This window comes from Phyllobates terribilis, unplaced genomic scaffold, assembly GCF_046119375.1.
Source record: "Phyllobates terribilis strain yellow unplaced genomic scaffold, ASM4611937v1 Scaffold_5__5_contigs__length_657084704, whole genome shotgun sequence".
Lineage (NCBI taxonomy): Eukaryota > Metazoa > Chordata > Amphibia > Anura > Dendrobatidae > Phyllobates > Phyllobates terribilis.
This window is the reverse complement of record NW_027362765.1, coordinates 93,579,179-93,593,070: the sequence shown is the minus strand read 5'-3', so window position 1 is coordinate 93,593,070 and position 13,892 is coordinate 93,579,179. Positions and strand designations below refer to the sequence as shown.

At 42.6% G+C, this 13,892-nt stretch overlaps 1 protein-coding gene across 2 annotated transcripts in view; it reads left to right on the top strand.

Moving 5' to 3' along the window:
- SDK2 (sidekick cell adhesion molecule 2) overlaps window positions 1-13,660 on the top strand; it is a 776,524-nt gene extending 762,864 nt beyond the window's left edge. For both annotated transcript variants that reach the window (XM_073682549.1, XM_073682548.1), the window contains one exon: window positions 6,046-13,660. In XM_073682549.1, coding sequence (XP_073538650.1) covers window positions 6,046-6,396 — 351 coding nt within the window. In that variant the 3' untranslated portion in view covers window positions 6,397-13,660. The remainder of the gene's footprint in view (window positions 1-6,045) is intronic.
- Window positions 13,661-13,892: the final 232 nt, after the last annotated feature.

Here is a 13,892-nt window from a genome sequence, read left to right as displayed (position 1 = left end):
GCTGAGCAGTGTGTGTGTTTTGATGATGATATAGCTGAGCTGAATGTGTTGTGTCGTGTTTGTGTTTTGTTCATAATGTAGCTGATCTGTGTTTTTTTTATGATAAAGCTCAGCGGACTGTGTGTTGTAGTTGATCTGTGTGTGTTTTGATGATGTAGCTGAGCCGAATGTGTTGTGTGTTTTTGATGATGTAGCTGAGCTGTGTGTGTATGTAGCAGATCTGAATGAGCATGTACTGTATGTTCTGCAGCACACACATATACACAACATTGCTGCAAGTATATAATGTATATGCTGTAAAGCTATATGTGTACCATACACATGTTGCAGGGAAACACTAATAATAGATCTATTACCTCCTATTCTACCCTAGTGCATAAAAATTAGTGATAATCACACCTCCACTTCTTTACACCTAAAGTCCAAAAAACATTGTAAATCTTTATTATTTAGGAAACCTAAAAATCTAGAGTTGAGAAGAAAAAAAACATTTAAAAATGTGTACGTTGCACCAGAACCTGCTTCCTGTTCCAACATCTGGCACTGGGAAACAAATAATATGACCGGCATGATAACCAATACAGCCATGTAAATATAATAAATGTGTCTTGTGCATAGTCACCTGGGGGAATTGACTCATAGAAAAAAGGCATAATTTGGGAATGAGGATCCCAAGCGTTTCGCCACAGAAGGTGGCTTCCTTGGGGGTTCAATCTACTCGAAACTGTATATATCATTCCAGTCAATAAATTTTTCTCTATGGCCTTGACTTGGTCAGACTTTGCATGGTGCATCCTCCCGGATCCTACACCCATACAGCCATATCATTATATCATACCACCTTTATTAATGACGACAATTCTATATTGTCTTATCGCTTTCTGATGGCTTAAGGTTAGATAATGGGGCTATCGTGAGCTAGATAGGCATATACAGAATACGCTGCTCCAGATAGGACGTATTGATTTCAGCGACGACACAATGCCCGCGATTGTCACCATGAAAGGCAATCTTTTGAGGTTATAGGGAGTTTCTTTCCCAGGCATGGCCGCACGTTGTACAGGGTGTGTCTAGACCTCAGATACTCCGCAGACAATAAGCAAAAAAAAAAAACTGACCCAGGAAATAGAGAAAATCTGCTGTCTGCAAGCAGCCGTCACAGGAATATTTTTCTGGGGCGCTGGAGGAGAACAAAATTAAAAAAACAACATATCTACTAATCCACAGTGGTTGACTTTAACCCATTCATTGCTGCACTGGAATGATTTTGCCTGGGGTTGTCTGGTAAAACACAATGATTGCTCTTAACCTGTAAATCCAGGTGTCTGTGCAGAATTTACTGACAGTTATTTGCTTACCCGCCGTATGACCTTCTGACAGGCTGTGTCAAAATGCTGTCATATACCCTGTGCTCACCCATGCGGACCAGCACTAGGACCCCATGTTCCATTTTTTGATATGGTGATCTCTATACTGTATGTTTCACCAGACTGCGCAAATAATACCATCGCCAAGGTGTACCCTATCAGGACAGTCCTAACCTCTAGTATTAAAACCTTACCATGTGTCAAAGTGACGTCAATGTGAATAAGGGCAGAGCAGGACCGGGGCCCAACTATGGACACCCAACAATGGGAAGGTATATAAACGTAATGCCCAGCTCAAAGAAAGGGAGACCACCCCCTAACTAGAGGTTAGGACTGTCCCGATTGGGGTACACCTTGTCGCGGTAGGATGGTTCTTACCCTTTTTTTGATCAAAGTATCCCATGTTATTTACATGCATTATTGCTTTTTACTTACAGCAGGGTATACATGTTCATTTTGTTTCTTTGCTAGGTTTTGTCTGTTTAATGGCCAGTGTGAACATGCTCCTACACATTGCATGTATACCAACTTATACTACAGTTCATTTCTTTCAGTTTTGTATTTTATTCTGTGAAATCTCCGGTGTTTGTATCCATGAGTCTAGTGGGCAGTCCTACTGGTGATTGACAGCTGATAGGACCACCCACTGGACTCATGTGCATACAAATACCAGGGATTAAAATGAATGAAATGCAAGTTTTACTGAAACTTTTCCCACAAGAATGAATATCATTCTGATCAGCTCTGTATCATCCTACCTGCAGATCAGATACCATTTTCAGCAGGACATGTTAGTTTTAAAGGGAACCTGTCAGATCTCCAGACACTTTTATGCTGCTCCCATGACCTTTCAGGCGTTTATTCATGTATACATGAATAAATGTCTAAAAAAGGTCACGGGTGCCGTTTAAAAGTGTCTGTGAACCTGATGGTTATCATAAAGAGTTTTAACATTTTTAGGGGTTATTCCCATTTTATAAGTTATTCCCACCTGTAGAAGTTATTGCCGATCCAAAGGATAGGTAGTAAGTTGCTTATCGTGGAGGTCCATCTGCTTGGACCCACACCGTTACTGAGAATGGGGCTCTGAAATTTTGCATCTGAATGGATCGGTGACTGGACATGCACACTTCTACTCCATTCACCATCTATGGGACTGCCAGAAAAAAACAGAGTGGTGTACTGGCATATCTCCAGCAGTCCCATGGACAATAAGTGGAGCGGAGGTGTGCATGTCCATCCCCCGCTACATTCAGACAAGGAATTTCATTGCCTCCGTTCTCAGTATCGGTGTGGGTCCAAGCAGTTGGAGTCCCACTGTTAAGCTTGTTATTACCTATTTTATGGATTGGCGATAACTTCTAAAGATGGATATAACTTATAAAGGTGGCAGTAACCACATGTCTCGTCACCGGTCCATTTAGAAGGGGAATTTCAGAGCTCCGTTTTCAGGAGTGAAGCAGGCCCCAGCAGTCAGACCTCTACCAATTGTCAAGTTATCACTACGTCTGTGGATAACTGATAACTTCTAAAAGATGGGAATAACCCTTAAATACAATTATGCCTAATGGTGTATTGCCAGGTGGCATTTTTGTGACTTTGCCATGACATCTAAGCATTACCGCATGTTAAGCCTGCCATACATAAGATAGCTGTTGGCCGTAAGTTTGTTCAGTCAACACCTATCTCTTCCTTCCCCTCCATATATGTGAGCGCTCGGCTCGGCCTAGTGTTCACCTGAGTTAGATGGGACCAGGAGAAAGCTGCTGGCAGCCACCTCTGGCAGTGGCTTTTCTTCCCATTAAAATTGCAAAGCTTCTTTCCCCCAACCTCATCTGTTGGAGAAGAGTCAGGACATCCCCAAACACATCGAATGGCTGATTGGACAACTTTCATCTCGTAAGCGGAACCAAACTCACAAATTTCCATGTGTATGGGGGGGGGCCTTAGCCTAGACCAGCAAAGCCTCCCAACCATGCCCATCATCTGTGCCTTTGCAAAGGTCACATAATGCTTCAACGCAGTGGGTCTGTGCACTTTTCTGCGGAGATATAGATTGGACTCATGAATTGTTCACACTATGGTGCCTGTGACCAACCATATTCGCATGCCATGGTCCACTATCATTTATTGTGGACCACTTGGGTCAAAACTCTCCTCAAGTCCATAGCTAGTTATCTTAACCTGAAATCTACCATTTTTCCCCCACTGTGAGGCTCCAGGACTGTGAAGTCAGAGTCCCAGGTCCAAAGTGAAACTCCGTAAGAAGAGAACTCTGGCACTCCTCTTGCATTGCTGGTGAAGATTAGGATATTATAGCCTGACCTCTGATCACTACACAATAGTGGCAGTGAGGCTTCCAGTTGCCCTCCACCCTTTTTTTTCTAGGGGGATCTATTGGGCCTTCTGCTGCCTAAAAATTGGAAGGAGCAGGACAGTAAAATGGTTCCATCTACAATGATGATCAAACTAGACAGATGTGAATATATTCAGGGGTGCACAACCTTTTTTTGTAGGTGCATTTAAAATTTTTCATCATGGGTCAGTAGTTGGTTAATAAACCTCCCGCCCTCATTGAACTCAAAATTCTTTAAAGGGTTATTTTCATCTTCATACATGGATATTGTCAGATTTGGCTTGCAAAAATAAGCACTTTTGCAATTTACTGCTCATTAAAATTTGCAGCCGTTCTTGAGAGATTAACACTTTCCTTTTGTTTACAGCTGGTTACCTAGGAGACCGACCACTACTGCTTTCTAGCTTGTAAGCACTGTATTCAAGCTGGCCGGGATTAGGAGGTAACAGCGCGCTCCAGTGATCCAGCTCCAAAACAGTGCTTACAAACTCAATAGAAAAGAGTGTGTAATCAATGCACATATTCTGCTGTCTAGCAGCGGTGGTCGGTCTCCAAGGCAACAAGCCCTAAACAAAAGAAAAACGTTAATATCTCAAGAACGGATGAAAATTTTAATAAGCAGTAAATTGCAAAAGTGCTTGTTTTTACCAGAACTATCCGACAATGCCCATTACCCCTTTAGTAGGTCGTTTATGTACCAAATGACCCGGCTACACAAAGCGTTGTGTCATAGGATTTCCAGTCATGGAAACGCCTACATAATTATTACTATTAATGCAATTAACACTCTCTAGTTTTACCAATTACAGGAGGAGAAATTCTGCCAGAAAATCCCAGTTTTTAGCTACTAGATAAAATGTCATATTCCTGACAGGGCACTGGTAACATGATGAATTAGGCCTATAAGAGCGGGCACCGTTGGCCGCCTGTCAGAACTGCCAGTGTAAAATGCCATTACTATGGGAACGCCACTATTCTGTTCGAGCCGACAAGGTAAACAAACCGCACCTTCTCCAAGACAAATAGGCAGCAGCAGCTTACAGAATCTCTTCCACGGGGTTAAATCCTTGATTTGCAGCGTCCATGCAGCAGAACGAGTGCCCGGGGTTGTGTGCCATATCTCCTTGTGGATCACTCTTGTGATTATCCTTATTGATAGCAGCCCTGCTGCCGTGTTCATTCCAGATATTCCTGGTCTGGTCCAGCCTGAGCTTGTCAGTAAACCCACAGTGCACACGATCAGTCACCGCTGATATCGGCTTCTAGGGAAAACTGGATGACAAGTTAGATTTGGCATTCAGGTATCCGAAAAAGCTGCATGTGTCATAATGAATGTCAGCAACTCTCTGCTGATTCCATAACTGCAGAGTCCAGACCTCCTCAGCACAAACACTGCACCCCCTCGAGAAGCTGCATGCAGCCTTACATCACCAAGCACAATGCCGAGCGTCGTATGGAGTGGTGTAAAGCCTCCACCACTGAACTCTGGAGTGACTCTGTGCAGTGATGGATCACACTTCTCTATCTGGCATCTGATGGACGAGTCTGGGTTTGGTGAATGCCAGGGGATCGTTACCCTCCTGACTGCATTGTGTCCACTGTAAGCTTTGGTAGAGGAGAGATAATGCTATGGGCTTGTTCTTCAGGGGTCGGCCTTGTCCTATTTGTTCCAGTGAAGGGAGATCTTAAATAGTAAAAAAGTGCTAAAGGTTTAGTTATACTTTGCAAGCAGATTGGTGGAGGTCCGGGTCCTGAGACCTCCATTAGTCACTCAAAAAACACTCCCGAGAGGTGGGCAGCTTCTGTTGCAGAGGCATAGGCTTCAGCACAAGACATTGTGGACAATTGTAGCTTTCATCTTTGTGGGAACAGTTTGGGGAAGGCCATTTTCTGTTCCCCATGACCGTACAAGGTCCATACAGACATGGTTGGGAGAGTTTTGGGTGGAAGAACATTACCGGCCGCACAGAGCCCGGACCTCAACCCCATTCTACACCTTTGGGATGAAGTAGAGCGGGGATTGTGAGCCCGTCCTCTTCCCAACATCAGTGTCTGAACTCACAAATGTTCTTCTGGATGAAGGAGCAAAAATTCCCACAGCTCCTTCCAAAATGTTGTAGAAAGCAGGAGCTGGAGATGTTATTTCTACAAAGTGACTGACTCCATATTAAGGTCTATGGCTGTAGAACGGAAGGTCAGAAAAGCTCCTGTGGTGTAATGTGGAGGGGGCACATACTTTTGTCCATATAATGTATATGGTGAAGAATAGTTTGTTAACTGAAATGCTAATCTGTTTTTACTTTTGCATTGTATTTGATGCAGGGGAGCGACAGTGAATATGAAGTGGATCAGAACCAGCAGAAGACCCACTCCTTTGTCAACCATTACATCAGTGACCCCACTTATTACAACTCCTGGCGACGTCAGCAGAAAGGCATCTCCAGGGCACATGCCTACAGTTATACAGACGAGCCCGAGGACTCTGAACACTGTATCATACCCAACAGTGACAGCAGTCAACAAGGCAGCCTATATAGGCCCAAACCCAGCCGGACTCCAACCCCTCAGCAGCCTCTGAGCCTTCCAACCCAGCAAAACCCCCTATACCGGCCCCCGAGCAGTCTCGCCCCAACATCCCGTGCCCCAATCGCTGGGTTTTCCTCCTTCGTTTGATGACAAACCTTGCATCATTTTACCATTCTTTCTTTGAATTTCAAGAAGCAGATAAATATATATTATATATAAAAAAGGTATGTGTGTATATATGCATATACATATATAAGATATGAAGAGACTTCTGGAGACAATCAGTTGCGAATTGAGATCTTCATTTTGCTGCTTCAGTGATGTATAATATTCCAAAGGTTTTGGGTGCAAAAAGAAAACAAAACACAAAAAAGCTGGATGCAATGAACCAAGGAAACCTTTGTCCTCTTTCAGGAGCTTCGGAGCACCCTCATATATAGCAAACGTTTCGCCTCCGGACTGAGGATTCACCTGAGGACCATGCTCAGCCTCTTGAGTTCTTACAGTTGGATTGCGGACGATATAGAAGATTACAGATGCCATGACGTTGGTATAGAATATACCATGACAGGAGCCGAGGTGGCACCAGAGCTAATACTCAACGTATTAATGTGGCAGAAGGCGAAACAATAAAACACTAATAGCAACTTGTAGCTACCAACCAGGGTACAATCATTGGTAGATGATGGCCTTCATATATGAAAGGAGCAGGAAATTACATCAAATGCCACCAGTATCATACTCGCCGTAGTCCCAATGTATCGAACATGTGTCCTCCGGATCAATGTCCTGGATATTGCTACCATTTTTAATGCAGAATTTAATATAAATCCTATGCTCCTGGCTGGATTCCTCCCAGGATTCGCGGCTATTTGTACATATGCATATTTGATCCTAGAAAAGGGAATAAGTACAGTAGTGGTCGCCTCTGCAGTCACTTTGGGCCCTTAGAGAGGGGTGCCGCCATTTCTCTTCACCCTCTACAGATACTTCAGTGCTTTCTCCAAGGGAGAAAAGAATGGGGGTGGTTATGGTCTAGACCGACGTCGCTCTGAATAAGAGGCCGTAAGTCAGCCTCATTACAAGGGCCCCCTTCTCCATTGAGGCTGCCTCTACTCTTAGCAGAGAGGACTCTGACAAGTCATTGGTGGGGTGCTGGCTCCACCGTCACTTATACCTCCTTGGCAGGGCCAGTTCTATCGATAGAGTTTCCATAGTAGAAGGTGATCTCCATCAATGCCATCTTCTAAAAGATGGTTAAAGCCAGAGCTTTACTTTAACCCAAAAGTTTGACAACAGCCTTGATTGTGGAATTGCACCTAATTTAACAATATTATTTGGAGAATGTGGTGATGATGAGGTTTGGGTTGTGAGTGGGTGAAATTATATCATATCAAGATGAAAGTTTTGTAGGACCTAGTAATCGTTACAGCAGTCCTAGAGATTCTAGAGTTATATTGGTTCTTTAAACCTATATATGGAATATGGAGAGATGGCGGTGTAATAATATGCATATAATGTGACTTGCACTGTGATAGTGCCGCCTACCATGTGTGACAAATCATAAAAAAAATGTATATGCCAAATGTATGGATTGGGTTGATATGTTTGCTGAGCTGGCATGGGGACCACTGAGAGTCCAGTGTAGATCATATTATTATTTCCAGAATTACAAGCGTAGTCCGCTTATCCCCCCAGCACCATAAGGCAGGAGGAGAATAAAGCAGAGCTTCCAGTATTAGGATGCCCCCGCGCTCACTCCCTGTACAGTCTGCCCCCGCGCTCACCCCCTGTACAGTGCGCCCCCGCGCTCACCCCTTGCACAGGCCCCCCCCGTGCTCACCCCTCTGTACAAGCCGCCCCTGCGCTCACCCCTCTGCACAGGCCGCCCCTGCGCTCACCCCTCTGCACAGGCCGCCCCTGCGCTCACCCCTCTGCACAGGTCGCCCCTGCGCTCACTCCTCTGCATAACCCGCCCCTTCGCTCACCCCTCTGCACAGGCCCCCCCTGCGCTCACTCCTCTGCACAGGCCGCCCCTGCGCTCACCCCTCTGCACAGGCCGCCCCTGCGCTCACCCCTCTGCACAGGCCGCCCCTGCGCTCACCCCTCTGCACAGCCCGCCTCTGCGCTCACCCCTCTGCACAGCCTGCCCCTGCGCTCACCCCTCTGCACAGGCCGCCCCTGCGCTCACCCCTCTGCACAGGCCGCCCCTGCGCTCACCCCTCTGCACAGGCCGCCCCTGCGCTCACCCCTCTGCACAGCCCGCCCCTGCGCTCACCCCTCTGCACAGCCCGCCTCTGCGCTCACCCCTCTGCACAGCCCACCCCTGCACTCACCCCTCTGCACAGACCTTAGGTGATGAGGTGGCAGTAGATGTACTAATACTGAATATAATGCCTTTTACTCACCCGGCTCCTTAGTCTCATGATTTCCTCCACTTCATGGTTGTAGTTTTAGGCTGCCCAAATATTTGTTTAAGATGGATCTATGGACAGCACTCACCACTCTCAAAATCAGAAGACTGGTCAATCAGCACCTTTTTTGGGGTCATCCTCTGTTGTTTTCGCCAAGGCCATGTTGCAGTTTCTTCTTTCGCCATGGAAGCAACATGACAATTCCTCAAAGCTAAACATGCATGTTAATGGGAGATGAGAAGACCCAAGTTACTTTATCGAACAGATTTTCAGTTAACTCATTCTGCGGCCAGCAATAGACAGTGCAACATGGAGGCTGTAGAAGGTAAACAGTGCAAAATTTTTAATGAAACCCAAAACACAAGAATTATTTTTGGTAAAAAAATACATTTAAGAAAAAAAAATTCCCCCCAAAGGTGGAACAATAATTGTCAAGTCACTGCAGTGAGATGAAGAAAAAGTACATCCACATCTACATATGTTTGCACACCATTCACCTCAGAAAGACTCACACCTCAAGTAGCAGCATATCTCCAATAAGAACACGAATGGGCATGTTGAAATTCAATATGTTCAACCCTTTTTTTTACTCCAGATATCTGCCATCAGGGAGATTTAAGGCACCTTCATACACATTAGATGGTAGGAATGTTCCTGTGACATCACTGGGTTTGGCCAAACTTTCATCTAATGCGTGTGGTCAGCTTTACACTACTAGTTCCTGTCCTTGTAGGGTTTTGCTGTAGCTTCGTATCCATAAACTTGGCCTTACACACAACTTTTTTTTTTATTTTCTTACTATTTGTTCTGCTGCTGGTATAAAATATTTATCTATTAACATGCATTATGATCTATGCATTCCCCCTTAGACCACAAGTCAGAGGCCTCTCACTTAGCAAGAGTCATAAAGGAAGAGGACATCGCATGGCCTATAAGTCTCCTTACACTGGCATGTCACTCTCCATAAGGAGAAACGTTACCCTTTAGACCCCAATCAGAGGCCTCTCACCTAGCCAAATAAGATCTCCTGCTTTGCACTGAAGGGGGGCAAACACCCCGAAACAGGTGTCTGCAAATGGAGTTTCTGGTTTGGCTTGTTATCCCCAAGTCATGTGGGAAGGCTCGTTAGAGATCAAGTCCTTTTCCTCTCTAAAGAGGCAATTTGCAGATCTATACCTGATTCATCATAAGCTCATTGATTCTTCTATATAAGGGGCATGAACTGTATCAGACAAGATGTCCACGTCTATGCACAATCTACACCGAATTTCCAAGTTTACAAAATTATTCTTGGCTATCACAGTTCTCTTTCAATGGGATTCAGTAGAACTTGTGTTCAACGGTGAACATAGTACAATTGCTTGTAATAAATGGTCACCAATCAAGTGTAAAATTAGTAAGCCCTACCCTTTTGACTCTTTAAAACAAGGAAGTTCCCAGCTGTGGAGGACTCATCTCCTGCTCTACTGAATGGCTTAAGGTTCCTCAGGGGAGGGGAATAAACTTCTGAGAAGTTGTGTAGTTAGTATAGACTGATATTTCCACTCACTTAATGTTGATCTGACGTTTTCTTAGCATTACTTGAGGACAGATTCCTCTTTAATGTACATAGTCACCAAACAAGGGTAAATTAGTAAGCCCCACCCTTTTGACTCTTTAGAAAAAGGAAATTCCCACCTTCTGGGGTGCAGAGTGTCAGAACCGTCGGTAGAGCTGGAGTAGAGTCGTTAAAGGGTCTTCGGGAGAGGGGCAGAAATAAACTTCTGAGGAGCTGTGTAGGTAGTGTGGACTAATATCCCCACTCATTCAGCATTGATGGGGCATTTTCGGAGCATTCCTCAGGGACAGGTTCCTCTTTAATTTCCATGGTCACCAATCAAGGCTAAATTAGTAAGCCCCACCTCCTTGACTTTTTAAAACCAGGAAGTTCCCACCTTCTTGGATGCGGAGTGTCAGTGACAACTCCTCTCCAGCTCTGCCACATGGCTTAAGGATCCTCAGGGGAAGGGAGTGAAACTTCTGAGGAGCTGGGTAGTTATTACTGACTGCTATTCCCACTCTTTCTGCATTGATCGGGCTTTTTTGAAGCATTACTTGGGGACAGGTTCCTCTTTAATTTACACAAGTTAAAAAAAAAAGGACATAACTAAAAAATATTCTAGATCCAGGCAGTCTAAATATTTTACTATGTTATCTTATATGAAGCCGTTAAGTATGTGAATCTGCTACACATCAGTCATGTTTTTTGAGTATTTTGCCACGGCCATGCCAGTGTAAGGGTTACTATCCGAGGCTGGCAATGAATAGAATAAAGGAAAAAGAACAGAACAAGGATACAATATCCATTAGTTTTACTGGTCTGGACTGGTTTAATGTGATTAGGATCCTGCGCATTTCATTCAGTAATTAAACGATGACTGCTGCCCGATTGTCTGGCTAATCTAATCACATAGGGGCATAAATATGGCATCTGGGAATTGGATGCTGTAAAGTAGTGGTTTCGGACGTGTGGTCCTCCACGTGTGAGACACTACAACACCCAGCTGGGACGACTAGACATGAATTGAATGAGCGGGTCCTGATCCCAATTTATACTGCACTGGGGCCAATATTTAATTAAGCGCTAGAAATAAGAACTGAGACCTGTTTGTCCCAGTCTCAGGACAACCCTTGATGTTAGGCTGAGTTCACACGATGCGGTTACTCTCCACCAATATCTTGTAGGAATGCCACTTTCAAAGAAAAGGTTGCTCAAACTTTGAGGCTACTATGGTGCCAAGGTCCTTGATCTGATATGTGACAGCGATTATCAGGACAGTGATTACCTAGGACTTATCCATGAAACATCGCACTTCACCGTTGAACATAGTGACGGGTAGTGAAACCCGCTAGATTCATGCCAAAGTACCATTTTTTGTTTCTTTTTTTTTTAATTTCATTATTCTTTATTTGTTTTGAGTATCAAAACATTAATAACTTTCCATGCTGGACAAAATAAAAAAAATAACCTTGTAAATCACTTTATTAGAGGGTTTGCCTTCATTCCTGTAAAAAAAAATTAGATGTAATTAGTTAACAGTCCTGGCGTTTCCTCAGTCTTTTTGTCAGCCTTCAGCTGCGTTGATATTAGAACATACTCATTTGGAGTACAGATGATGGCAGTCATGGGTGGGCTCCTGTCTCCCCCTCTGAGTGTTCTTATCAGAACAGACTCTCACTGCCATCATCTGTACTCCAAATTAGTGCATTCTATTCCCAATGCAGTTGAAGGCAACAAAATAGACTGAGGAAAGGCCGGGTTTTAGAAGCCACTTACTTGCAATTTTTTTTTACAAGTATGAAGACAAATCCCCTAATAAAGTGCTTTGCAAAGTTTCAGAACTTTTTATGCTGGATTAGTTAGAGTATCGAAACTTTGAAAACTTTCATTGTTGAACAAAATAAAAAAAAAAAAAACTTTGTAAGTCACTTTGTTAGGGGATTTGTCCTGGAAAAAAAATAGTTTGTAAATGTATACATTTCTCTGCACATTCAACTTTGATGTAGTCTGTGGTCATAAATCAGCTGAGAAGAGCTCAGAAACAGACGGATAACAGAGTTATGAATGCTATGTTCACAAGCAGCATTTTTTTCTGCAGCCAAAACTGCATTCAAAGCAAAGGATTTACTGCATTTTTTGGTACATTTTTGTAGAATTTTTAGCTACTTTTTTGCTGCTACATGTGGCACCAGTACCTAAAAATTTGTAACTTATTAACTTTACTTTTATTCACCAAAACGCAGCAAAAAAAAAGCTTCAAAACTACAGCAAAACCTGTTTGCTGCATTTTTGCACTGTATCATTGCTTTCTATGAGTCAAAAAATACAGCAAAAATGCTGAATTGACAAGCTGCCGATTTAAAAAATGCTGCAGTGCTCAAATTCAGTCAGGAAAAAAAAAGCATGTGGATGAGATTTCTGAAGTCTCATAGCTTTTGTTGGGACTGTAAAACACGGCTTCTTAGTTGTATTAAAAAAAAACAGTGTGTGAAGAATTGGCCCAACAGAATGAGCTCACTCACAGCCTCTCAGTTAACTCATTCTACAGCCAGCAACAGACAGTGCAAGATAACAGCCAAACGGTGCAACATTTTTCATGAAACCAGATTCTAAAAATGATTTTTAGACAGAAAATATGCAGTTATTACGCCCATTATCCATCCCCACGACCACTATTTTTGGACACGGCATCACAACTAAACTTTATGACATCTGTATAATGATGCAAAATAAGAAAGTGTGACTGTATTTACTTCATAGGGTAAAAAAAAATTGGTAGGACAGAAATGGAACAGAGAACCTATATCTATGCCCATAGTGCTGCTTTTACAAGCTCCCGAACACCAAATATATTATTTTCGTCATTCTGCTACTAATCCATAGATTATTTTGTGCTGTACATCTAAAGCTTTATTTCTGCATGATCGACACAAATGCATTTTTATTTCACTAAATGACTACAGACGTTAAATAAATTATCAAAATTCATATGAAAAAGTTTTACAAAAAATACACAGCCAGCCTGTTTATTTTTTATTAAAAAAAAAAACAACAACCAATCAGTATTTATCTTTGACTAATTTGCGGGATTGGCCCATGAAAGCCTTTTTCCAATTGGTTGCAATTTTGTCTTGTCGTATATGATTTTTTTATTACTGCCAACGGCGTTCCACATTGTTCATGTCCTATGCTTGCAAAGAAAAAAAAAGCTTTCATTTTCTGTATTTTTTTTAACCTGGATTTTAAAAATAATATTATATATTTACACACACATCATATATATATTTTTATATATCTATATATAATATAAATATATATATGATAGGTGTGTGTATATATATTATATATACACACACACACACACACATATATTATATATAATTTTTCATTAACTTTTCAAAATCCAGGTAAAAAAATAATAATATATGTATATATAGTACAGACCAAAAGTTTGGACACACCTTCTCATTTAAAGAATTTTCTGTATTTTCATGACTATGAAAATTGTACATTCACACTGAAGGCATCAAAACTATGAATTAACACATGTGGAAATATATACTTAACAAAAAAGTGTGAAACAACTGAAAATATGTCTTATATTCTAGGTTCTTCAAAGTAGCCACCTTTTGCTTTGATGACTGCTTTGCACACTCTTGGCATTCTCTTGATGAGCTTCAAGAGGTAGT